The sequence below is a fragment of the Taeniopygia guttata genome, chromosome 14 (genome assembly GCF_048771995.1).
Source record: "Taeniopygia guttata chromosome 14, bTaeGut7.mat, whole genome shotgun sequence".
Taxonomy (NCBI): domain Eukaryota; kingdom Metazoa; phylum Chordata; class Aves; order Passeriformes; family Estrildidae; genus Taeniopygia; species Taeniopygia guttata.
The window spans coordinates 4,898,650-4,925,116 of NC_133039.1; the positions used below are offsets into that span (position 1 = coordinate 4,898,650).

Consider the following 26,467-nt stretch of genomic DNA (forward strand, 5'->3'; position numbering starts at 1 on the left):
CAACCCAGAACCTTCGCCTGCCACCAAACTGCTAAACTGAGCTGCTGAAGCCAAGGTTGTCTCTAACACAGTGTCCCAGCTGCAGTCACCAGTTACCAGGCTGTCGTGTCACATAGCCTAGGAGTGTGCTGTGCAAAGCTCTGGTGGGATGTACCAGAAGGAGAGGAGAGGAGACAGGGAGGGATGGAGGGCAGTTTTCTCTCCTGGGCCGAGAGGCAGTGGAAATGCCCAGCTGGAAAAAACCAAGACTTGGGTGAGCAGCCTGTGACTTACTCGGAGTCCCTGCGGCGCTGCAGCTTCACCAGCTCCCGCTGCTTCTCCTTGTAGCGCCGCTGCAGCTCGGCCAGCCTCATCCTGTAGTCCAGCTCCATCGCATCCATGTTCTCGATGGCCGATTTGATGGAGTACATCTGGGGTGGGGAGACAACAGAGTGTCAGGACACATCCAGGGGGGCCACACTGGGTGCCCTGGCAATGGCCAAGGTGTGCAGCCTGGCAGAAAGCCTTTGTGCTGAGAGGGGAGCAGACACCAGCACAGGCTCAGAGTGGTACCCAAGAACACCAGCAAAGCAAAGATGTTCTGTGGCTTATGCACAGGACGGCATCAGCTCAGAGGGACTGCAACTCTGGAAGAGAACCTGCAGGATAAAATGCTCTTTCACCTTGTTTAAAAAGACAGATCATAATATACCATGTATTGGAATACTTACGTGCTCTGTACAAAATAATTTATCAGCCTCTTCCACAGGGAAGGACCAGCAAATTAAAAATAAACAAGGAAAAACCCTGCTGCCAATATTTTTATTTATCCTCTGGCCAAAACAGCAACACACAGGTTCCTCTGGTTTCACATTAGAACACCACTTCCAGGGGCTGACGAGAGTCCTGATGAATTTTGACTAACAAACAAGGGAAGAACCTAAACTGCAGCCCACTGACTCCCGTGCAGCCTGGAATGTGACATGAAGGAACAACCAGCTCGTTCTGCTGAATGCAGAGGAGCAGCAAGAGCCAGCATGAGCCCCCAGACTGGGGCTGGGACAGGGAGCTGTGTGAGTGGGTGCACTGGGGCTTTCCAGGCTCAGCCACACTAAGAGCTACTTACTGGTTCATCTTTCTTCTGCATCCAGCTGTACTTTTTGTTGGGATTCAGCTCTCGAGGCAGCCGGATGGTTTTCAGACTTTCCATAAAGGGGGTGGAAAGCACTTCCATGAGCATGTGGGTGCTGGCAGCCAGCAAACTCTCCAGCGTTGGCCGGACAGGGAAACTCTCTGGACCTGCTGAGAAGGACAGAAAAAAAAGCTACAGAAGATCACATTCCAAGACTGCATCTCCAACAGGCACAAGGAGGGGCTGATGGCCCCTTCTTGACCATGGCTGCTCAAGGAGCTCCCCAGCCACCCTTGGCCCCCACTTGAGATCTCCTGTTGTACTCAGCCACGGTGTAACTGGCAGTTCCCACCACTTCTCACCTCAGGAAGTTACTGGAAGGTGAGATTCTTTTCAGGACCTGCCAAGCTCTTGGAAAGCATCATCTGGAGCTACTGGGGGCTCTGGTGCCAAACCCCAACAGAGTGTGGACTCAGTGCCTGCCAGAAGGGTGTTACCCTGGCAGCTCTCAGCCACTGGGGCTCCGTTTCCGCTACGCATACCACAAACTGTCTAGACATGGCGAGGGCCTTTGGAAGGGAGAGCAGTACAAAAGCCACACGTAGCTCAGCCTGCTGCAGCAAAAACTGTGCTCCAACCCCAGCTGAAGTACCAGCCACTCCTGCAACTCAAGAGCAATGCTCTCCATGATGCCTGGATGAGGCTGCAAGAGGTCCCACCTCTGACTCCACTTGTCTGCCCACACAGAGAGCACAGGGACCATAAGCTGGGAGACCCAGCATGGTCCGGAGTTGACCAGACTCCCCACTCACAACTTACTTTGCATTTCTTGCTTCCGTTTCTCCAGCTCCATCTCTGCAATTTCACTCAGCAAAGTGATCCCTTGCAGGAAGGAGTGCTCCAGGGTCTGGTCAGTTAACACCTCCACCTTCATCTGGGGTGGAGTGACAGTGGTGGTAGTCAACAATGAACAAGCCTGAGGCATTTCTGTAGCAGCCACCAAAGCATTCATCCCAGCCAGTGGGTCACCCGGCTTGATGTCCAGATCTGGGATCTGGCAAGTGATTGCCTCTTCTGTGTAGGAAGGGATCTCTGGCCCTTGCTCCCCCTCCTCAGGAGGCAGGCTGGGAAACTCCCTCGCCCGGCCCACATCAGCGCTCTGCAGATCCATGGCCACAGAGGCCTCCTCCCGCTGGGGCGCCAAGTCCATCTCTGGGGGCTCGCCCTCCGCATGCACCAGCAAACCGTCATAGTCCATGTGCATGGAGCAGGTTTCTGCTCCACTCCCGCTCTCTGCCTCAGCCTCTGCTTCTGCAGGACAGGCCACAACCTGGTAAGGAGGTGGGCAGCTCTGAAGGTCTTCCTGGTCCTGCTCCATAGCACCCAGGGCTTCGCCTTGGTGCAACAGGAGATTGCAATTGTCCACGTTCTGCACTGGGACGGCGGCAGAGGTGGTGATGTTCAGAGTCCCCATGTCCTGCTCACAGATGCTTTCTTGGCTTTCCTCCATCTGCACCTCTGATTTCACCCTCTCTTCCAAGGATTCCTCTTCTGCTGCTGCTTGGATGGGCTCTAGGATTTTGGACGGAGACAGGTGGATGGGCTTGACCTCTGAGGAAAGGTCCATGTGCTCAGAGCCTTCAGCAGGCAGCGGGACGTCAGGAGCCAGGCCGTCCGCATCAGATGCTGCGGGGGGCTGGAGGAGGTAGGGATAGTGTCTTCCAAAGGAGGGAGGAAGGGACTGGAACGGGTATCCAGGGGGGATCTCTGCAAGATATCAGAAGGGACAGACTGTGTAATGGCTGGGTCTCCAAAGCACCTTCTCTCTCACTCAGGCATAGAGCTGGTTCCCTTTGCTTCCAGCATCTCTGGTCTCTTCCTTTATCAAGCAATAGCTGCTTTAGGCATCTCTCTCCTGACCAAGCTATCACAGGCAGCACCCCAGAGGACCTTTCTCCACCTTTCCAGCAATTTCATGCAACTGGAGAGAGATCTGCCTCCTGCATCCTCTCCCACTGGGACTCCAGCCCTGGAAGAACCAACCCAGGCTTGGCCCAAGGGAAGAAGAGAGCTTACAGCACCAGGCACCCATCACACCAGCCCTGCTCCTTCCCTCTCCCCTGCCTTTTAGAGGAGCTATGTGGCTTTCCCTAGGGGAAGGGACAGAAGCAGGAAAAGAGCCGAGGAGAAAAAGGGAGGCAGGCACAAACACAACGGGACTCTGCCAAAGCAGGGCTCTCTTACCTGGGAACAAGGCCTGATATGGACCAGCAGCCTCTTTTTCCAGCTCCAGGTCTTTCTTCTCCACGGTCTCAGGTGCCTCTTCCTTTGGAGGGATGGCAGGGGCAGGGGGTGGAGAGGCGGGGGGCGGGCTGGAAGGATGGGAGCTGGGGGTGGCGGGGTAGGAGTAGGCTGGCTGCGAAGGTGGCTCCTCCATCTTTTGGATCACCTCAGCTTTGAGGACAGACACAGGTGAGGCCCTGGGAGAGAGGGGAGGTGGACTCACAGCCTTGCTGTAGGATGTGGAGGCGCTGGGAGACAGCACAGGTGGTTTTCGGTGCACCAGTCCCGGGGCAGAGGAGGAAAGGCCTGATTTGGCACTGTCCAGGCTCCGTTTTGTCACCTTCTCCTCCATATCCACACGCTGCTCATTTGCCTTCAACCTCTCCTGTGACAAGAACAGAGCAGAACTCAGCACAACATGTGAAAAGTGGCACTGACTTACCACCAAGCAAGAGCAAAACATGGTCTTATCAAGTATGTAGTGGAATAAAACACGTCCCCAGTGCAAGACCATTTGAAGACCAATCTGATGGAGGGTGACACTGATTTACAATAGCTTCATTACGAATTCTCAGCTCCAGGAATCACGAGAAGGTTGGTTTAGCTTTCATTTGCATCCAAAGCAAAGCATTTCTATTTCCAAGCCTCCAGCCTAGCAAGCCCACATGTAAAATGAAGCCTGAAAATCAGAGGACCACTACAAAAATGAATGGGTGTAAAACACCCAAATGAAAGCTCATGACTTCCAAAATGTTTTCATGAATGGGAGCTCTCTCCAGGAGCCAATGTGACTGCTGCAAGTCCTGCAGCTGCTCCTCTGAGCTGCTCAGGAGGTTTGGAGGTGACCAGGGATGAAACCACTCAACTATAGAGAGACATCCCATGGGAAGGAATCTAGGTCACACTGCTGCTGCTGGGGAGCTCTTCTGACAGCACTGCTCAAGGGCTCTACACCAAACCCCTGCCAAAACCCATTCTAACTGCAGGATACACCAAATGCTTCATATCCCAGAGACCAGGGCAGAATCACTCAATGCATCCATACCCTTGAGACACACTTGCCATACAGGCACAGCTGCATTTTCTCCCCAGACACTCCAACTTCAGGCTCGTTTCACAGCCAAGCAAGAAGTTCTTGAAAACATACCACAAGCTGGGCACTCCTCTGCAGCTCCATGGCGTGGGCTGCTTGCTGCTGCAGGATGTACAGCTCGTGCTGCCGCAGCAGCTGCTGATGGGAGAGGAGCTGGAGCTGGTGAGCGTGCTGGAGGGAGCTCCTGGTTGGGGGGTACATGGCGGGCCACAGGGGGGGTGCCCGGTCCATCAGCTCTGCTGTGGAGTGAGCAGAGATGCAGTCAGGGAGGCAGCAGGATAAGGATGGATAAAGGATTCAGGATCACTCAGGGCAATGGTCTCTACAGTCCCAGAGCACAGGGGATGCCAAACACTGGGCTGTGCAGAAATACAACCAGAAACCAGAGAGGAAAGCGTGCTGTGTTCCCCTCTGCAGCCCCAGTCACACCACCCCTGTGCCCCAGGGCCATTGGACTTGCTTTGCTCTCCAGCCCTTGGTTTGATTTCCATGCCTGAGCCTATGAATAGATTCTCCTAAGCAAGGACTCAAACTCTGCAAGGTCCTGCAGGGGATGAAGAGCCACTGCTAAAGATTATATACTTCTATCTCCAAATCACACCTAATGAGAGGCCTCCTACAGCTGTGGCTGCTGGTCCCCACAGGTAGGTATGCTCCTCTCTGGCCCTCTCTAAAATCTGTTTTCCCCACAGCTGTTAAAGAATGGTCCTCAGGCACAAGCTCACATCCTTACCAAAGTGTGGCAGGTGCTCGCTGGGGATCACAACAAGCTGCCCTGACTGCGGGTCTCTGGCAAACTGGTAGGCAGAGGGGAGAGCTCCCCCCATGGCAGGGGGGAAGCCTGGAGTCATGCCCTGGTGCAGGGAAGGGTGACCAAGTCCTGGAAGAAAAAACACCAAAGTCACAACTCAAGAGATGAAGACGAGAAGTCATCTACTGCTCTGAAACGTCTCCTTCCCTTTTCCCTGAGCTCATCAAACAGCCTCACTGGGCTGTAGCAACACTTTTCCCTGGATTTCATTGGTGTGAACACCCTCTGGGCAGGGCTCTCTCCCAGGGCACTCACCGTAGGGATGGCCAGCCAGCCACATGGAGGGGCTGCCTGTCCTGGGGAGCCAGGGGTGGGCTGCCAAGTGCGAAGCGGGGTCTGCAGACCAGCGCCCGGAGCCCGCCAGGGCTGGGCCTCCCGTCACCATCAGGTTGGAGTTCAGACCGTTGCTGGTGCAGCTGGAGGGGTGTATTCGGGCAAAATCTGCCAGCTCCTTGCTTTCTCTGGGGATGAAGGAGGCAAGAGAGACACGGTGAGACAGGGTCCAAGGGATGGAGGAGCTCAGGAGTATGGACCAGCCTGCAGAACCAGTGTTTGCAAACCAGGGGCAGTCAGTCAAAGAGAGCTGTGATGGAGGTGCCACGTCTAGAATAAAACACACCATCTCTCCAGCCCTTTGGAACAGGCATGGATTGCTCTGCTGAGGACTTAGGATCTGCCTATAGCTCCGTGTACCCCACTCACCATCCCTCTCCACACCAGCAAGTTTGGTACCTACACCAGGATGGATGCAATCCTGTCTCCTCTTTGGACTGGTTGCCCCTGAGCTCAGTTTGTGACACTATGGCAAAAGATCTCACCTCCTTCCAGCCCTCACCTGAGCAGCTTCTCCTGATCCCGCTCCAAGCGCCCTGCCAGGAGGTGGCTCTCCCGGTGCCGGCTCCTCTCGTCCCCACAGTCATCTTCGGAGCGTCCGTGCCCTAAGAGACAACCCAGCACCATCAGACAGGAGAAATGGCCAGGAGAAAGCTGTCCCCTCTCCTCTGGGCACGGAGCAGAGTACCTGAGAGCCACTCTACCCAAACACCAGTGTCCCCAAGGATGTTCCAGTATCAAATCCTGAAAGACCATGCAAGGCTCTCTGAGTGAGCAAGATATTCTCACTAAAGCAATATTCTCCTGGTAGCACCCAAGCGCATGTGTTTCAATGTTCATGTCTCCAAGACATCAAGAGATTACTTGCCACGCCAGGTTGGTCTCTCAGGACAGCACAGCCACCAGCCTGGGAGCAACAGGACCAAAGGGACCACTGTGTTGGAAGTCAGTGGCAGATTTCTCATCCCAGCAAGAGCCGAGATGCAGCTAAATCCTGCATCAAACCACATAGTCCTGCTTAGCACATCTGAGAGAGGGGAAGGATTTTATCTCTGCACTTTCTGAAGCACCTTCTGATCTTGTAAATTAGCCTGGGAGCACTGAGTATGCTCTGAATCCCTGTCCTTCTGCAACAGGCTGAACCAACAATACAGACCCTCACAAAACCAGCACGCTCCACTCCACAATTCAACCATTAGCAGGAATCTGCATCCCCCTCGAGACATGCAACAAGAAAGGGTCTGATGAGGCAGGGACACATATGGCAGATGAGGGCAGGAATCCAAAAAGGAGGACTGGATGTTTGGCTGGAGAAACCACTTGTCCACAATCAGCACAGCTCTTGCAAACACAGCCTGGCATGGTAGCAGCTGCATCTGCGAGAGGTTAAGGAGGCACCTCCACAGGAGCAAGCAGCAGAGCCTCGCTTGGCTCTTCCAGCATCAGGTATTGGGGCCACCCTTCTCTTTATCCAAGATCTTCACTCCAGCTGCCTAATTTTAAGCTTGCTTTTCTCCTTAGTTTTTTCCTTAGCTTCTTTCTTGAATGCTCATTTTTCACACAATTCCCTGTTGCCCCTCTCTGCACTATGCTTTGGTGATACGCTCCACTCCTAAATCCCAGCCCTGCTTGCAGAGAGCACTCAGCCTCACAGGACTGCACCCCAGCAGCCCTTCCCAGGGTCCTCGCTCTCCTGTCTGGATATGGTTTGGCACATGGGAAAACATCTCGGAACACCAAGTCTATTCTGCTGACAGGCAGTCTTTTCAAGGAGAGCTCTAGTGTGTATTTCCACAAACCTGGACAGCCCATGGGTTTTTTGCTGTCATGTCTCCAATTCCCTCAGCTTTTACTGTCAGAAGGAATCCAGGAAAAAGACAACATCTCTCCCAGCTCCTTTCCCCAAGGCTTCTTCACGGGCTCCAGGCAGAAAACAAAGATGCTTTAAAACCTGGCACACAGCTCTGCCTCCCAAAGGACTTTCCAGGGTCACCACACAGCCTGCCAGGACACCACGTGCAGCCCAGCCAGCCCCAGCCAGCCCCTCCTTGACTCACTGAATGATGCCCCACACAGCTTCTGTTGCTCACTTTTACTCCCCAACCACCACAGCACGGGGGCTCACAAATCCCTCTGGAGCCCAAACATCTTCCCCTGCCTCTCCTCCAGCATTCCCTTTCCACACCCTAGCCCAGGCTTTTCCCCTTTGGAGCCCCTTTTTCTCTTTCTTTCCCCTAATCAATGCCCAGCTGTCTTTTTGCTGTCAGCAATATGGAGCAATTCCTTGGAGAGCTTACAGCCTCCCTTCCTTCCTTGGCCCAAGGTGAGCAGACGCCCTCTCCCAGCCTTTCATTAGAAATGCTTTATTTGTTATTTTATCTTTGCTCCTCCCTCTCCCATCTACACTCCTTGTGCTCCATTATTTCTAGATGAGTTTATCATTTTTTTTCCACACCCCCCCATCCAAACACAAACACTGAAGGACCTCAAATTCCCACCTAGCCTCCATCCCACCAATGGGACAGTCCCTGTTCTGGACAGAACGATGATTGTCCAGACAGTGAATGATCATTCTGTCTATATATATGAACATGACGCACGGACTGCATAGAAAAATTCAATCAGTTATGCATGGAGGAAAGGCTTAGGTCCGTTCCCTTGACAACCAATGCCCAGTACTAAATACTTGCATTTTACTTGCCAAATACTACAGATTAGCCAACTAAAGCCTGCTTTCTCCTTCTTAAAAGGTCTAAACATTCAAGCACCGTCCACTCAGCGCAAGCAAGCTAATGTTATTAGACGAATATCTCCTGGCACACAAAGGGGGGGCAGCATTTGGGGGGCGAGAGGAGGAGAAAAGCAGTCTTGTTTTCTGTCTGAAAGCCAACTGCATCACTTAGCAACGAGCCCAGAGGCCTGCCAGAATTCAACCCTTGTTTGCAGCTTTTTAGTTCGGCTCAGTAAATTACATTTAACGCAAGCTGGGAGCGTCTGGGACGATTGAACGGCTGAACAAACAGCTCCCTGTGCTGCCCACGAGGTCCTCGGCCAGCTCCTGGCTGTAGGGAGGGCACTGGGAGGCGATGGGAATGGGGAGAGGGGGCTGCTGCCTGAGAGAAACTGCTTCTTGCCACTGAAGTTTGGGAGAGGCGGGCAAAGGCAGAAAACTGGGGAAGGCAAGGGCTGAAACTGGAAATCTGACCACTGCTCGCCAGCCACTCGCTTTGGCATCGCTCCTGGGCACAGCAGAGCCCCGTGCCAGGCAGCCCCCGGGTGTTATCTTGCTATGCAAGTCAAGCAGAGAACCAAAATCTCCCTGGCGCCATCCCACTCCCGCCAGCACCACGGCTTAAATCAAAATCATGAGATTACAACACCAGCACAAAGGTGGTTCGAGAGGTTTCTCTGTCACTCCCTCTGCTAATGGATCAAACTCATGGAGCAGGACTGTCCCCAGAGGGGACAGAAGTGGGGACAGGGGGACTGACTGCCTCTTGCACAGAGGGTCTTGCTTCCCACTGTGGTTTACAGCATGTCCCTGGCTGGCAAGGGAGGCAAACGCAGTTGAAGATGCCAAACTCAGTTCATGGCACACAGCCTGCACTGAGTGGCTGCTCTTCCCAGGGAACAGATCCTCCAGGGAAGCCCTGGGACAAGCCCCAGGGAACCTACCTTTGATGCTGCTGAGAGACAGCGAGCGATCCCGGTCTGCCAAGCTGGGCCCCAGCTTGCTGCTGCTGCTGCTGCTGCTGCTGTTGTTGTCCTTCTGCCGGGCCACAGCCACAGCAATGCCCACAGGCAAGTGCCTCACCTCCACCTCGCCCTGGGAGCCGATGCTCTCACGGCCGAAGGATTTGGCACTCTCGGGTCTCTCAGGGTCCCTCTTTAGCTGCTTTGCAGGCTGCTGCAGCAGCAGCTGCTGCACCTTGGAGGCTCCCAGCTGTGCAGAGTCCAACTTCACGTTGCCCAAACCCCCAAAGGGGCTCTTCTTGCCGCAGCTCTGCCGGGACGCCGTCTCCTTGGCAAAGCTGCCGCTGTACTTGATGAGGCTCTGCATGGCCGAGCCCTCTCCGTGTGAGGCAGGGTGCAGGACGTCTGCGGCGCCCCGCGAGCCCACCACCGAGGACCGCGGCAAACCGCTGGGGTCAAGGTAGACCTTCTTGGCCTCCTCCTCCACCCGGCTGACGTGGTTGTGCTGCGCAGCCAGCACCGCCATCTGCGTGGTGGCAAAGTTGCCCATCTCAAAGGGCTTCCACTTCTGCTCGGGCGGTTTCAGCTGACCATGGTCCAGGTGCTGCCGGGAAGAGTCCAAAGTGCCATAGACCTTTGCTGCTTCTTTGGAGCTGGATCGCTGGAAGCGGTCCCGCTCGCAGGGGCGATGCTCTGCCTCTGGACTCGGCTTCAGCAAATCCTTGGAGGCCAGGAACTCCCTGCTCTCCGGAGAGCCCAGCCCCGGCCGGTTGAGGAAGGGCTCTGAGGTGACCTGTCTCTTCAGTGCCATGGAGTTCGTCCTGATCACTGAACCCTTCTCTCTCAGAACCTCCATCCTTTTGGCATCACTGTGACACGAAAAGTCCTGGGACAAGAGTGTGCGGGAGGCATCTGCAAGGCACCGCTCCGTGGGTGACTGCAGCACCCCCACCTTGCCAAGGTCCTTGTCCTTCCCCTTGTTGTCACGGGCCTGGGAGGCGATTTGGATGGGCCCGCTCCTCTCGTCGTAGGCTTCGACCGAAGGCACGAAGGTGGGGGCGATTACTTTGTGCTCCCTCCCCAGCTCCTTGGCCGGTGGGAAGATGGTGTACATGCTGGAATGGACGGGCTGCGGAGGGAATGTTGTGGCTGGCGTCATCTTCCCCGTCTGCGAGGGGTGTGGGGATGGACAGCTACAGGAGATGTGCAAAGCGCCCACAGAGGGCAGGAGGGGCTCCCCCCGCTTCAGCCGCTCCGCGTGGGCGTGCGCAGAAGGCCTCATGTTCTCATCGTGCCGAGCAGGATCCTTGGCACAGCGGTCCTGCTCGCCACCCAGGACCTTCAGCATGGGGTCCCCGCCGCCGTTGCAGTTGCTGAGGGAAGAGCTCTGCAGCGGGTTCTTGGACTTGGGCTCCCCACTGCCTGCGCCCCGATTTGGCATGTGCTCGGCCAGGAACGGCGAGAGACGCTCGCCGACCTTCACCGCCTTCTCCACCACGCTCACTTTCCGGTCACTGTCGGGCTTGGTGTCCTGCGTGAGGTCGACCACACTGCGGGGTCGGGGCTCCTCCTTCGGCTTGCTCTCCTTCTTGGCAAAGGGCAGGGACAGATCGCTCCGGCACGCCCGCTCCTTCCCACCGGGGTCTTTCAGGCCTTCTTTCGAGCTCTTGTGCAGCTGCCCAAGGTCCTTTTCCCGGAGCAAAGTGCTCGATGTGTGGCTGCCCACGGTCCTTGAGAGGGGAGGCTGCGGGTGCAAAGCGGACTGGCCTGCATGGCTGGACAGGTAGAATCCATCTGCAGAGTAAAAGCAACGAAAATTATCACAGGCTTTCAACCTCTTCAGTCCTACAGAGACAGGCAAGACGTGGCAAACTAGGAAAGAATGGATTCAAGGACGTCTTAAAACAAAAATGCCCAAGGCAAAGGAGACCAAGTAGGTTCCTCCTTGAGGGATGCACTACAGCCCTGTCTCATGCAGACTGGGGCTTCAAGGAGGGACCTGGCCAGCCACATCCAAAACCTTGGTACCGCTCAGCCCAGGAGACATCCCAGCTGATCACCCCGCTCTTCACCCCCAACACTCCAGCACCCAGCAGCTCCAGCAGCCAAAGAAGCCCAAAGGACAGTGTAAGTACCCAGGGGTGAGCGATGGGAAGGGCACACAGTGTCCCAGACTCACCTTTCTGTGACTCAAAGAGGCTGTGCTGTCCCAGCTGGGCCAGGAGCGGACTGCCGGCACTGGGAGGTTCGAGGTGGCTCAGGGGAATGTACGATGGGTAGAGACCGTTAGGCAGATGGGAAAAGCCTGCAGAAAACGGGAAACAGAAGAGGGAAACATGTTTTATCCCAAGCAGCACGCTGCCTTGGAACGAGCCCCGCGGGAGCACAGACTGTTGTGGCTGTCGGTCCCTCACACGCCAGGAGCGGCGGTGGCGGCGGTGACACAGGCGGTGACACACAGCACACACAGCCCAGGGCAGGGACCCCTGCTCAGGGAGCCCACCTCAGGTACTGACCCCCACTGCGGGTCCCCCAGCTCCACCCGGGCACCTCTGTGGGGCTCCAGCTCTGCAGCAAACGGAGCATGCTGCTTCCTGAGGAGAGCCTGACACCTGAGGGCTCCGTGACCAAACCACCTGGCTGATAAGATGTTTTATCACAAGTACAGCAACCTGTGGGTGAGAGCACTCCCCAACGTGCTTCCACAGCCATGATAAGACCTTCTTGCCAGCACAGCTTTGCCAACACAGCTCATTCCCGCTGCAAGTGCCTAGTACTGGGTACAGGCTTTGGGAAAATGAGAGCATCCTCCAGAGCAGCTCACAAAAAGCTTAATTTCACATATCCAAACTCAGCATCTTATCCCAGAGGAAGGCAAAACAGAGGAGAAAGTGACAACCACCCAAGAGCTGATATGAAAGCAGCATATCCTCACAACCCTGCTGCCAGTGGTCTAGATGTCCTGGGCACTGGGTCCCCAGCAACACCCTCACGCAAATCGTCCTCATCAGCATTTCTTCAATGAACACAACCACCATAACAGTGGTAATAACACACTGCTGGCTACAGGCAGCAATTCCTCTCCAACACTGCCACCAAACGACACCCGTGCAACACTACAAACCCAACCCTCCACCAGAATCAGTAGCCCAGTCCATGCCAGAATTTAAAAACTGAGTTAAAGCCATCAGGAGAATCTGAAGGAGCCAGTCAAGCCCTCTGCAACCCTCCTCCCTTACCCTGAGCCCGCATTAACAACCAACTTCCCCCAGATTCAACGATCCCACTGAAAGCAACCAGGCAACAAGTTTGTCAGGAGTCCAGCATCCAACTGGCTCAAAACAACATCACACCAAAACCCAAGGGGAGACGGAGAAGTTCAGTCCCCGAAGCTGCACGTGGAGCACCATCTGCGAGAGCTAGTCAATATTTCACATTATTTAGACAGCCAGGATCTCTTTCGCGTACATGTTTGCATCCCGGCATATGTGCCTCACCGACGCGGTGCTCCGCACAGCTCCTGGCCCGCGTCCATCACCCGGCAGATCCCAGCGGCGTCACCCGCACACGCCAACCTCCAGCAGCAGGACCAGGGGAGCTGCTGTGCCCGTGCACTTCAGCACAGAGCCCGTTCCCAGCAGGTAAAACCTGCTGCTGAGCCCTGAGCGCAGCGCTGCAAAGGCACTAAGCCTGTGCACACATTCGGGCCTCTCCTTGGTAACCCCAAAACCTCCTACACTGAAGCATTTCCAAACACCTTTTATTATTGCAGAGATGGAGAGAGCAGGGTAGAACCCAGCTTAGCTTAGCTGTGAGCAGCTCCACTCCACGCAATAAATGCCTCGGCTGTGTCACTGTCACCGCTCCGGCAGGACTGGGCTGGCAACAAGCCAGCATCTGGAGCAGGAGTGACACACTTCCAAGGGAACACGAGTCCCATCTGGCAGAGCACATGGCTGCAGCATGGCAAAGCCCCTGGAGCACTCCATGCCACACCAGCCCGGAGGCTCTGGCCACAGACGTCCCCACGTGAGCCCCTTCTCATCAACCCCAGGTGCAGCTGCTCCAGCAGGTGGAAACACCGGCATGGGGATCACGGCCATGCTGCAGACACCACGGTGCACAGATGCCCATGGCATGTCCCCACTCGCATGTGGTGCAAGGACATGAAGCCACCTGCAGGGCTCCAGGGAAGGGACACACTCCAGCACTGCCATCAAGCAAAGGGACACCTGCACACAGCTGAAGTTATTGATACCCAAAGAGGCGTTTCAGTACCAGTTACACCCCTGGTCCTATGAGGGTATCTCCCTGCTTTCAGCATCATATCCTGCCCAGGGATAAGACAGGCTCAGTCCCAGCCCCAAATGTTCTGGGGATTCCTCCCAGTCAGCATCATCACATCCTCCTACAGTGACCCAGCCTCAGCTTGGAGCTGCACGAGCAGGATGGGGGAATGCAAAGTGTCCAAGCTGGAGACAGGTTCAGATGGACAGGTAGGGAACCTTGCAGGGCAGTGTCATCATGCCAGCTGGGAAACAGCAACAGAACTGAGCTGATGCCACCAGCCAAGCATCAAAGCCACCTCACACCTCTTCCCAGTAACTTCCAGAAGCCCACAACTGATGTTCCTTGGAGAGGCGTAAGCCCAGCACAGGAGCTCAAAGCACATCCCAAAGCCCTGCAGGTGGAGAAACTGAGGCACAGGCAGGTGCAATGACTTGGTGCACCATGCAGCTGACTTGCAGCAAAACCAGAGAATCACTCAAACGCCAGTCTCGGGTCTACCAGCAACACTGTTTTTTCCCTTGCAAAGTGCCTGAAGAAGTTGCACAGGCTGTATTTACCTGGTTTGTTCCCTGCCAGGAACCAGAGCTGGAGTAGGGAGGAGGAATCCGAACCACAGCTTTCCCGAGGATGAACCCAATGCAAATCCAACCTCGAGGCACTGCCAGAACATCCCTTCCTCCGTACAGCCCTCCAGCAGCCACGCTGACAGGCTGCTGGCGTACGACACACAGAGCCCAAAACCTGCTGCCCCAGTGCCCTGGGCAGGACCTGGAGGTGAAGCTGCTCCTCCATGCGCTGAGGAACTGCAGGAGGCGGCCGCGGGTGAGTCGCTGCCTCCTTGGATCTCTGTGCCAGAAAGCGATGCCAAGGGGAGAAATTCTACCGCAGTGAGCAACGCACAGCTCACCCCAACCATGGGCATCTGCCAGGAGAAAGGGAGGGGAAAAGGGGAAACCACAACCATCTCCATCTGCCTGGGGCCAGAGTGTTTGCTGAACCAGCACAAGATCCGCTTTGCCCAGGGACACGCCGACAGGTCTGGGCAGGCTGAGCCACGCTCCTCCAGCCCGATTGCTTACCCAGAGGCGGTCTGGCACCACAGCACAGGCAGGGAGGTGTGAGGTGGCAACACTGCCAAGCCCAGACTGGCTGTGCTCCCCCTTCCCTGCCAAGTTACACCACACCAAACACATGCGTGTGCCCATTAGCTCGGCCTCTGACCGCCTGGGAAAGGCACCACCAACACTTATCTCATGCCAGCTGGGACACATATGATCCAAAGCAGCCCAGTTCTGAGGGTAAAAGGCTTCAGGGCACAGAGATCATCATTCAAACCACCTTACCCCTATAGCCAGCAGCCAAAATGCAACCCCTGTGATGCTCCAGGTGCTGCAGTGGATGAGCACACCTGTCCTCCTCCTTCCCAGCTCCAAGATTATAAAACATACCTGTTTTGCACAATTGAGACATAAATCACTAAGGGCTGTTATTAGAGGAACTTGGCGGGTGCAGATGTGTCAGCCCACTTGAAAACATCTTCTTCATGTTTGCTCAGCTCTCCAAAACGGCACGGGTTTGGGGGAAGCGGTTCGGGCGGGTGACTCACCACCGAGAGGGGATGTGACCGATGGGGAGATGAGATACCAGCGACCGCACAAACCACACACCAAACGTCTGGAGGCCGGAGGTCACACTGGGGGGAAGTGGGAGGGAAACAGACCCCACGTGCTCAGCCCGCTTGGGGTTGCCAAAGGTCCCTGTGAGGAGGGAGCTGACAGAAAGCACCACCAGGCAGAGCTGGAGGAAGGGTGGCCACGCCTGCAGCAGAAGGGACTGCCACTGGTCACCAGGAGTTTTAAACCTGTGGGGCTTTCTCCAACTTGGCCCCTCACACTTCAGGTCTAAAATTCAGTCCCAGCTGGACAAGTCAGTCAAGCCTGGGTTGTGAAAGAGTTGTCTGAACAGGAGGAGAGCATGCTGAAGGCAATATGTTGGAACTGAACAGATCTCCCCCATGGACATAGCTCTGGCCAATGAGCCAGGTTACACGCCTGAGGTGACACGGGTGTGTGCCAGCACTGGGAAAGCTGCTCCACCCCTCCTCAGCTGTAGGTGACTGGCTGGCACCTTCAGCATCTCCATGCTGCCATCCACGCTTGCTGCCAAGATGCTACAGAGGAGACAACTCACTTGGACACCCCGAAGAGTTATGGGCAGCAAGCAAGAGCAACATGGAGACATCACTCAATGGGGAATTCACTCTCCCAGTCTGGTTCCATGTTTCCAAACTAACCAAGAGCATCAGCACACCAGAGAGAAGCAGCATCCACAAAGCCTTTGCTCATGCCTTGGGACAGCTTTCCAGTCGGAAAAGATCTTTAATCAAGTCCAGCACAGTTGGACAAACCTGTTGGCCGGTGTGGGATAACAGGTGACCACATGCACTGCTGCCTGCAAAGCACACCCTGAAGCTGAGCCCGGGGCACGAGCCATCCTTGTCTGAGAAGCCACAACCCTGGCACCGGAAGACCAGTAGCCTCCAGCACCCCAAGAGAAGTGAAGTAAGTCTCCCCCATCAGCCCATTATACATTTCTGCCACTTATGAAATATTTCCAACTGCCAGCATCTCACCCCATCCTCCCTGGGCCATGACAGACAAACACATTGCCAGGACTCAGGCTGGCACCACACAGTGCTCTGCAAGGGGCTATGGCCACAGAAGAGCCTGAGCTATAAGCCTGACCCCTTGGGCCCTCCAATCTGAGCCCAGCAAGGCTGGGAAACACTGCAGCGAGAATTTGGGTTTATTTCCATGCCATGTTTTGAACTCTGGGCACTCAAGGGAGATTTGCAGCCCGGCTGCAGCCAGTTCTCAGCGGGCTGCTGGGCACAGCACAGAGCAGGAGCTGCAGTCGCCCTTGGCCAGGAACACAATCACCTCTTCCCCAGTCCAGCTCGCAGTGCCTCACAGGCAGCCAACTGGGACAACAGTCCACACCACAAACAGCTGGATAAACGCTTACATACTCCCCTCAGGGAGGGAGGGGAGGAAGGCAGGGAAGGTCCAAGCACAGTGAGTACCTTCCCATCACTGGCAGGACAGACACCACACCAGCTGCCTGTGCTTACCACCATCAGTGCATCCCTTATCCTCTCCCTGCAGAAGCAGCAGATTCCCAGGGAAGACTTTCAGGGCTCCCCCTCCAGCACACACCTCCCCATCTCTGCCCCGTGCTGCTCAGCGAGGCACAGCCGCAGCTATTCCTCATGCACACATTTATGGCTGCAAACAGCTGCGAGCCGGAGTGCTGACAGTGTAAATCTTTGCCACCTCCTCCCCTGCCTGCCGGGGCAGCTCCAGTGACACCCGAGGCACCAGAGCCGCTTTGACTCTGTGCCATGCACGAGACACCAGCGATACGAGCCCCTGAACATGCTGGGCTGAAACCAAAGCTCCCGGATCAGATGTGCCTGGACTCCAGCGGTGGCTGGTCTCTGTCCCCAGCAGCCACAAGCTGCTGTCATAATCCACCACTCTCCACACCAAAAACCACCCCAAAAGCCGTATTTACACCCCATGCCATGGGACTGGCAGCAGCTTCAAAGCACTAATTTACAGCCTCAATTCTCTGCATCCCCTGAAAGCCTTCGATCCCATCCCCGGGATCCAGAACAGCCAGGGCAATTTAACTCCCCATTTAATCTTCTAAGGGCCCTGGCGAGCTCGGAGACAGCATCCTCCAGCGGGGGGTCCGCACTCCCACACTTTGCTGGCTTGAACAGCGCCGCGCCGCTTTCCTTCAGCTGCAAAAATCACTACCTTAAAAGCCAAGACGAATTCTCCCTCCAGCTCAGCACAGCTCTCTATTGTTTCTTTTAATTTTATTTTATTCCACGTGGGAATCAGTGTCCAGGCTGCTTTATTTTTAAGTGGCTCTTGCTCAATATTTACTATCGCTCGCAGCTGCATCAGCACAGGAACACTGCGCGCTCGCACCAGGTTTCCCTGCCGCAGTCATTCCCCCCGTGCCGATGCCATGCCATGATTTTCCTGCCATGTCACCCTACTGGCGAATCACCAGCCCCCCACAGCCACAGGACACCGAAAGGCAGGGTGTGAGCACAGGGCTTGGGAGGGGTTCCCTGCTTCCAAGGAAATAAATATCTTAAGGCTGAGCCCTGCCACTCACCTCCTCACCCAGGAGCTGAACAGCCCCAACAGCCTGGAGACGGCAGAGGAGGAGAAAATGGGATGTGGCTCAAGAGACTGGTGCTCACATCTGGTTCTGCTCCAATGTCCTGGAGATTGAGTTTCCACCATGCAACAAAACAATGGTAATCCAAGGTAAGCCAATGCCTCAGGAAAAGGACACCAACAGGACACTCTGAAGATCCCCCACAAGGTCACCTCCCCATTAACAGCATCTCCATGGGGACAGCAAGAAGCCACCCAGGTGGGGACACAAATCACTCTGGCAAAGTGAAGGTGGCCTTTCCTCACACCGGAGGGATCAAGATGGAAACCATCTCACTGGGATTCTTGACATGATGTGCAGCCAGTCCACTCAGCCTGAAACACGGGGTCTGGAAGCAGTGATCTGGTCCCACCCTAATCCTGACACTCAAACCGGTGTCAGTGCTCCTGGGTCACGGTCAGCTGCTACAGCAGAAGCTTCTCCCACATGCCCCCAGCCTGAAATCCCCCACCACATTGGATGTCTCTCCTTCTTCCTGGCATAATTAAACCTGATACCCCAACAGGGGTCCAGCAAAACCTCCAGGCCCCCACTACACAACAACACAGCTCTCCTTAAACAGCAAAGAGTGACATGGTGAAGGTCTTCAGCTGCACATTCAATAAAATGCTGTATGGAAATTGAAAAAAAAAAAAATTTAACTCTCAAACTGATTCGCAGAATCCCCAGGAATGCAGAACCTGGCTGCTAGATTGCAGTCTCACCTTCCTCCTGATTTTCTAGAGCATAAAAAAATGCCTTTGCTCTGGTTCATCCTTCATCATGTTGAAGATTCTTCAGCCACTGGTGTCCAGCACAGGGGTCCTAAGGCTGACCCTGCTCCTAGCACTGGATGCACACTTTTAGTACAGGTGCTCCCCCTCCTTCCTAAGCACAGAAATTTAACCCACCCCATTTTTTAAAAATGTTTTGTTTTTTTTAAATCACCCAAACTCACTGCAGAAGACAATACAAACAAGTGAGCCCCCCCTCCCTGAGCCCTGCCCGCATATTTCACCAGGCACTGTCCTGCCTTCATTAGAAAAGAGCTCGTTAGAGCTACAGGAGCTCAGTGGGGAAGGTTATTGTGGGATGGCACCGATGCTGGTCCCCACATCACCTGCACCAAGTGCCTGCCAGCAGCAATTAAATCAGCCTTCAAAGAGAGATCCCAGCTTTCCCAGCACCATTAGCCATGCCCTGGAGGGAACACAGTCTATTTTCAGCCACAATGACTTAAGATCAGGTCACTAGCAGGTTAAATGGGACTGTGCAGCATCATCTCCCTGCCCTCCCATTGAGAAATTAAACTCTGCTGTGTGATGGGCAGCACCAGCCCTGGACACACACCAGGTGCCCACGGAAAGGTAAATGCCACCTGCCTGCAACTCTCCTCTGCTTCCCATCACTGGCCATGGACACCCACTGCCCTGGCTGCCTTACCTCTGTGTGGGGTGGTGAGAGGGGGTTCACAGCAGGATCACCCCTGGGTTCCTCCCTGCCTGTCCTCCTGTCCAGCACAGTGACAGCTCACGGCCATGCCCAAGGCCAAGGGTGTTGGGAGAAGCCTCAGCACCTCCCATCCTGCAAACCCAGGCCTGCACAGTGCCAGACAGGGCTGCTCATCTCACCCCTTCCTCCCGATGGCCCAACTGCAAGTCCCCAAGCAGGGGACTGCCCCAGGCCACCAGTTCCACCAGGGTTTCACCACAGCCACAGAGAGGTGGCATCTCCCCGCAGCAGCTCCATCTGCTCCACTGCTGGATCCACCACCGAAACCCAACCAGCCACCCCACCACGAACATCTGGCAGGGAGGTGGCAGCTGGATGTGGGTTTGTTTTGCCTCCCAGGCTCCTGCCAGGCGCAGTCAGCACGAGCCGGGATGACTCAAAGCCCGGGAGACGCAGCCTCCGCCGCTGCTTATTTTAAACCTCTTGTCTGCAAAGCGGCTGCTGCGGCTCAGCACCTCTCAGGGTGCTTGCAAAGGGGGTGGCACTGCAAGGCAAAACTGAGGCACAGCCCCACGATCAGACCTGGGCACCACATCACCACTGCCCGTGTGATCAGCAGGCACTGAGCTCAACACATGGGCCAGCAGCAAGAGGGGATCAGCTCTGAGGAACACCCCGGCTAGGGGTGCAGCAAGGACTCTGCCAATGACCCAAATGAATTCTTCAGCTCTGGCTTCATGATTCCCCTTGGATACAGCATAGCCAGGACACAGTAAGAGCACGGTGAAGTTTGATGCTCCTGCATGTGCTGCTCTGTGTGCCACAGGAGTGAATACATCCTCCTCCCAAAGCCCAGCACCGACTTAATCTGCAGGGACTGAAACCACCCTGGGAAAAATTCAGAGATGGGCTGCAGGCATTTAGGGGTGGAAGAAAGGGATCCACACACAGATCACAATCTCGTAACAATCTTTTCCTTAGGAAACCAGGCTCAAAAGCTCAGCCTCTGCCAAGCCTCTCCTCTTGACCCCACACTCAGCCTTTTTTCCCTCCAGATGCTCCTGCCCTTCCCACACTCTCTTGAACATCAGCCCATGCCACCTCTTCTGCACCAAAAAAGCAGTGAACCATGAAGAAAAGGTGTATCTGCAGCCAGCAAACACCCAGGACCCCAGACCTCCCCACTGCTGATAATGAGAGATAAACGCATGGACAAATATTATGGCAGTAAGGTTTAATTCCTGATGAATTATGCAAATCTGTATTCAAATTGAAGCACAGCCCTTGGGCTCTTGACAAATTGCCAAGCTGGCCTCGATGACACCAGGCAGGGACGGCCAGCCCTCCATCAGGTGAGGCAATGCATGGGTGCCCTATATATGTACATACACACACATGTACATGCTTGCACATGTCACCTAGGGAGACCAAGGAGTACCTGCAAGAATGCTTCAAGAGTGACTTTTGCACTTCTCCCTCCTCCCAGCTGTGTTTAGTATGTCCAGAGAAAGCCACCAAGATTTTGCGTCCTCCACAAGATGGAAGCAGCTTGGGGTGGTGGCAAGATACAAAGCAGGACATAAGATAAAATCCACCATGTCCAGGTGATAGGAGGGGAAAGCCTGAAACACTTGTGCCAATATGACTGTCAGCCCTGAAGCCGAGGAAAGGAAGATCTGTCCACAAAATAGTCACAGAGAGGGCTCATCTGATGAAAGTAGGAATTTCCGATCCCACACAAACCCCGAACATCCATTAAAAGTAGCAGAAGAATTACTGCTTTGTGTCGCTAATCTCATTACGGAGAAAGCCCTGCTGCAGCTCCGGGATTGCAAAGGGAAACCCCGGCACGCTGCACACTCCAGGAGCCTGGCACAGCGTGCCCTGCCCATCTGAGCGGAGCCGAGGCTTCCGCAGGCACCCCGGCAAGCTGCCTGCACCCTGCTTTACTCACCCGCCCGGATCTCTACTCGCTGGAGCATGATCCGCGTAGCCTGTGTGTGTGACACGGCGTGTGGGATGTCCCCACGCCCAGCAGACCAGGATGCAAACACCAGGATGACACACACTGCCTGGCAATAACACGGGAGCTGCTTCATCCACACACAGCGACGGCACTGCCTGTGAGCAAAAACCTTCCTCCACAGCACAATGGCCACTACCATTAATATTTTTAATTATTTTTTAATTAAAAGCAATTAAACCGAAAGCGTTAAAAGCACTTTCAAGTCACAGGGAATTCTGCTGAGAAGAGATGAGGGCATGAAGGGAATTAGAGGCAAAACATCCAACTACCAAAGGTAAAAAGGACTCTTTGCTGGCAGGGATGCGTGAGGGTAAGATGGATGGAGGCAGAAGCAGGAGCAACCTTTGCAGAAGTTGCCGGGGATACAGCTCCAGAGAGACAGAGCTGAGTGCCCTAAAATTTCTGCTATTCCTCTAAAAAGACATACTCCTTCCTTAATATTGCTCCTTCCCCTGCTCCCAGCCCACCATGTTTGGCTTGTCTGCCTGCATCCAGCTCCCTCAAAATGGCTCTTTGGCCACTGCTACGCCGGCAATAAAATTTATTCCCAAGGTCACTTCAATCCTTTGCCACTATTTCAATCTGGCTGGATTTAAACAAAACCCAGCCTCAGACACACAGAGCCCCCCCCCCTCGGCCCCTCCTTTCTGGCCATCACTCCCCTGATTTAGCGCTGCCAAACTCTCAACTACCTTTCGCTTCCCATAACCGTCAGCAGCAACAGCTGGAGAGGAAAACGGGAGCATATTGTGCACCCAACAGCTGATCCTGGCGGCGTGGGGAGCGAGCCCAACTGTGTGTGCCGCGGTGCTGCCGCGTCGGGGGCTCCTGCCGCGCGTCCCCCAGCCAGCGCCCACGGGGACACAGCTAAAGGGGCTGTGTGCTGCCGTCCCCCTGGTGTCTAAGAGCTGGGGAGAAGCGAACAATAAGCAAAGCAAATAAACAGCAGAGAGGGACGGCGTCGGTGGGTGCGTGGCGATGCCTGCAGACACCCAGCTGTGGCATCCCGGAGCGAAGCCGGCCAGAAATGCGGGGATGGGAGGAAACACGGGGAGAAGGAAACCGCCAGATCCTCGTGGCGAAGGTGAGGCGGCCACAGCGGAGCGATCCCCTCCCAAACTTTGGTTTTCAAAGAGCATTCCCAGCTGGAAAAGCCAGCGAGAGGCTGTGCAGTTGGACACAGCACTGCTCCCTCGCCCCGGCTCCAGCGGGCAGGGAACTCAGGGCTGCTCTGGACTCCTCCATCCCGCCTGCATTTGCAGGTTGTCCAGGGCACAGCAGCGTGCCCTCCGTTTCAGCAGCGAGGCTGAACAAAGCACTCCCTTGTCCTCGGCACCTCGATCAGGCGATGCTGGATCGCGTTACCTAACCCAGACCAACATCTCCTCGTCCCGGCACAGCAGCTTTCGTGTCAGCACATGCCAGGCTGGCCCCGATTCCCTGCACCACCTCCTGCCTGGAGCTTTAACTGGACCAGTTCAGTACACGGTGAAAACACACGGGGCCTTGTTTGGACTCGTCGGGCGCTAACCCCAGCTCGGGGAGGTGATCCGACACCCTCGCGCCGGTCGCAGCCGCGGCCGAACCGCAAGGCGCTCACCTGGAAGGCTGCCATAATGACGTTAATTCCCATTAACAATGTTCATTTCCATATTCATCAGAAGATGGTGAAATGACAAGATGGGGGGTTATTTACTATATAATTATAAACTAATTTCAGCTTTACCCTGGATTATCCTAGGAAGGAGATCTAAAATTTCCCTTACGAAAGCCCTACTCTGCTAACCATGTCTGCAGTGAGATTAATTCCCAGCGATTTCCATTTCTCCAACAGCTGTTCTGCTGGGAAAGAGCAGAAGCTTGTCCCCAACACCGGGGACCTGCCCAGTGCCCCATGCCACCCCCGGCTAGGATTTCTAGTGCCGGCTCTTCCTCCAGATCAGATTTACTCTGGCACACCATCAGTCAGGGATGGGACCCGTGGTTTTCCAACCCTACCAAGGAGACACCCTACTGGGTAGGAGGCAAGGCTCGCTCCAAGTAGGAGAAAGGCTGCTAGAAACCACACCAATAAATGACACCTTTGCCAGCCTTGTGTTACCAGAGGCAGGGACAGACTTCAGCCCATTCACCTGGGAAGGTGTTGGAAACCCTCACACGGCAGAGGATCCCGCAGGACCTTGCTCCAAGCAAGTTTACATCACCACATTGGCCCTTGGGTTCTTGTCCACGTTCCAAGCCCAACATCCCTACCAGCTACCACTGCTTGGGATGGACACTTCAACAGAGTATGCAGAACGGGCTGGACAATCCTTCCCACTGCTTCTGAAGGATGGAAATGCAACCCCACAGCCCACCAGGACGTTGGGAAAAATCACTGGGACATCAGAGAAACACAGGAGCTCAGGGTGGGAGACTCCCAAAAATGCACAAATCCACCACCATTTCAGCCCAGACACTGCTCCTGTCTTCCTCCCAGCCTACGAGTTGGCCGCCAGCCCAAGGGAGCTGCAGGGACATCACTCCATGGCCGAGCACTTCCTCCACCCCGGGGGATGCCGAGTGTGACGGGACCCAGCACAACATCACTGCCCAGCACCACCTCCCCAAGCCCCACTGGAACAGGCACACTCCCTGCTCTGCCTGAAAACACATTTCCAAAAGCATCTCGTTCCACCAGGGCCCCAAGGGAGGGGAGGCATCCTCCCAGGCAGATCTCTGCACTGTCCGCATTCCTCCCGGTGTTACACCGAGCCCCTGCCCCAAGGAGCCCCCCGCACCACCCCTTGGGCGGGCAGGGAGAGGGAACCGTGATTTCAAGGGCCATTAAACACCAATAGTATTTTCCTTGCAGCATCAAACAGAACCAAAAAAAGTCACGCCGAACCACGGGCAAAACCCCACTGCTGGTCCGGGAGCACTCCTGCTCCGAGAAACACAGAGGAGCGGGGCACGGATCGCTGCAGTACCCACTCCATGCTATCCCGGTCTCTCTATCAGCAAAGCAAGTTTAGCACGGATGCAGTTTGATGAGTGAATTGTGCTTCCACTGGCATTGCCGACAGCAAGGCCTCCTGCAAAATCTGCGGGCTCAGCAGAAGCACCATTTTGCCATTATAAGGATGGCTACAGCGGGATTTTGCTGGCACAGCAGCGCTGTCCTGGGGGATAAAAGGGTATTTTTATTTCTTTTCCTATGCTCCTACCTGGCCCAGCTGTCTGGAAAACTTCTCCCCGGGCACAGCAGGCCTGGAAGCAAGGACAGTCTCCAATCTGCCTTAAATCCCTGCATTTGAATGCACATGCTAATGTGAAGTAGGAAAGCAGGGAAATCAAAATCTCTCCCCTCTGTCTGCCCGCTTTCCATCCAGGCACTGCTCTGGAGCTGGATTTAGTCAGCCCTGCCCATAGCGCTGTGTCCCTTTTCCCGAGCACTGAAAAGTGTTTCTGAAGCGTCTTTTAATGGAAGAGGCTGAGCGTCCCTTTATATAAACACAAATCTGTTCCTGCAGCCTCCCACCACCCAAAAAAGGGTATCTCAGCACAGAGCAAAAAACACATTTTTATTAGTTACTATTAATATTATTTTAGATTTGGATAGTTTTTTTTGGATATGGGTGATCCTTGCTCACACACAGCCCTGCTGCTGCCTGGCAGGGACACGGTCCCAGAGCAGCCCTTCGCAATCGCGTCTGAGGGAGCCTTTTCCACCTTCCCCAAAACACAGAGCCTGCCAAGAACAACACGCTCCTCCGGGATGGAGCCGAGACCAGGACCCAAAGACAGTGGCATAGGGAAGGCGCAAAATGATAAACCTCCGTATTTTGAGCTGCTGCAGAGCAAACGAGCCCTTGCTTTAATGGACTCAGCTGCCTCATTCCATCGACTGCAGCCTTTTTTTAAGCCTTCCAGCAAGCTCCAGGCATGAAATTCCATTGCAAACAGTCCCCTTCCTCCTCTATCCCTCTGCAAGGCCCATGGGGGGAGCACCCTGCTGCCCTCCTCAGGGATGGGGAGATGGAGATACCCAAGAGTACGGGGGGACAGGGAATGGCATCCCCGGCTCAGCTCCCGACTTGGTCTCCAGCTCACTCCTCCCTCCTTGCAATTCCAACAAAGGGGCTTCTGTCCCTGTCCTTCCCCCGTGGAGCAGAAATCGCTACCATGGAGCAGAAATCCCCCCGAGAGGAGCCGAGGGTCCAGGGGTCACTGGACACAGCCCAGGCGCCCGTACTCTGGCGCTGGGGCAGAGCCCGGCTGCCGGGATGAGCAGAAGGCACGGGAAAAACAAGGAGTCGGTGCCGGCCATAACTGGATTCTCAAATATGGCCAATAGTGCTATTTTTACAGGGGCGTATTTATTTTCAGAGGACGCTGGGACAGATTCAAGAGTCTCTTTCTTCAGCCCGGCGGTATTTAAGGATCGGTTTGAACTGGCTCTATTTAAAGGCTTTGCCTCCTGCCCACTTTTCTTAACCCCTTGCACAAGCCTTTGCATTCCACCCCTCCTAAAAACAAAACAAACCCCCAAAAAAACACAACAACAAGGGAAAAAAAAGCACCAAAACCACACACCAACAGCACTGCGAACGAAAAGCTACAAAGGGCCCCTTGGTAGCAGGAAGCAATCATCATTTCAGGCGATATTGTTAAAGCCGTAAAAAAACAACAACAAAAAAAATATCCCTGCCGATCCCGCTGCTGTGGTTTAATGGGAGTTTCGGCTGTTAATTGTACAGAGCCTTTTAATGGAGTTTAGCCTGACTTGGAATTGCCGTGACAAAGCCGAGCTTTGCGAGGATCGTGCCGGGGAGCGGACGGGGAGACCGGACACCACCGAGGTGCAGAGACAGGCATTTCAAATAACTCCCAGAAAAAGGAAAATAAAAATAACTTTAAAAATAAAATAAGAACACAGTAAAAAAGAATTGGAAGTATCACACACCCTACTCTCTCTGTGACGGGACTCAAATCTGAGGCTTTCTCCCAGTGCAGTAGGAAAGCTCCCAGACGGCATCAGGGAGCTTGGTCAGCCTGGAGAGGCCAGAGCTCTGTGCCTCCCTCCTGACCTGCCCGGATTTCAGAAAAGGAAACCTTGGGAGGAGAAATAAAACTTAAAAAAAAAAAAAAAATTACCCA

The 26,467-nt window shown here is 54.8% G+C and overlaps 1 protein-coding gene across 5 annotated transcripts in view; it reads right to left on the bottom strand.

Annotated features, from left to right (window-relative positions):
- Positions 1 to 26,467, bottom strand: part of TNRC18 (trinucleotide repeat containing 18) — a 56,385-nt gene that overhangs the window by 26,312 nt on the left and 3,606 nt on the right. For 3 of the 5 annotated variants that reach the window (XM_030284865.4, XM_030284864.4, XM_030284862.4), the window contains exons 3-12: positions 11,504 to 11,629; positions 9,307 to 11,118; positions 6,134 to 6,236; positions 5,554 to 5,759; positions 5,221 to 5,367; positions 4,542 to 4,726; positions 3,356 to 3,779; positions 1,931 to 2,878; positions 1,106 to 1,281; positions 274 to 410 (exon numbers count right to left, since the gene is read on the bottom strand). In XM_030284865.4, coding sequence (XP_030140725.4) covers positions 274 to 410; positions 1,106 to 1,281; positions 1,931 to 2,878; positions 3,356 to 3,779; positions 4,542 to 4,726; positions 5,221 to 5,367; positions 5,554 to 5,759; positions 6,134 to 6,236; positions 9,307 to 11,118; positions 11,504 to 11,629 — 4,264 coding nt within the window. The remainder of the gene's footprint in view (positions 1 to 273; positions 411 to 1,105; positions 1,282 to 1,930; positions 2,879 to 3,355; positions 3,780 to 4,541; positions 4,727 to 5,220; positions 5,368 to 5,553; positions 5,760 to 6,133; positions 6,237 to 9,306; positions 11,119 to 11,503; positions 11,630 to 26,467) is intronic. The other 2 variants (XM_030284863.4, XM_041719147.2) reach the window with 2 other exon arrangements.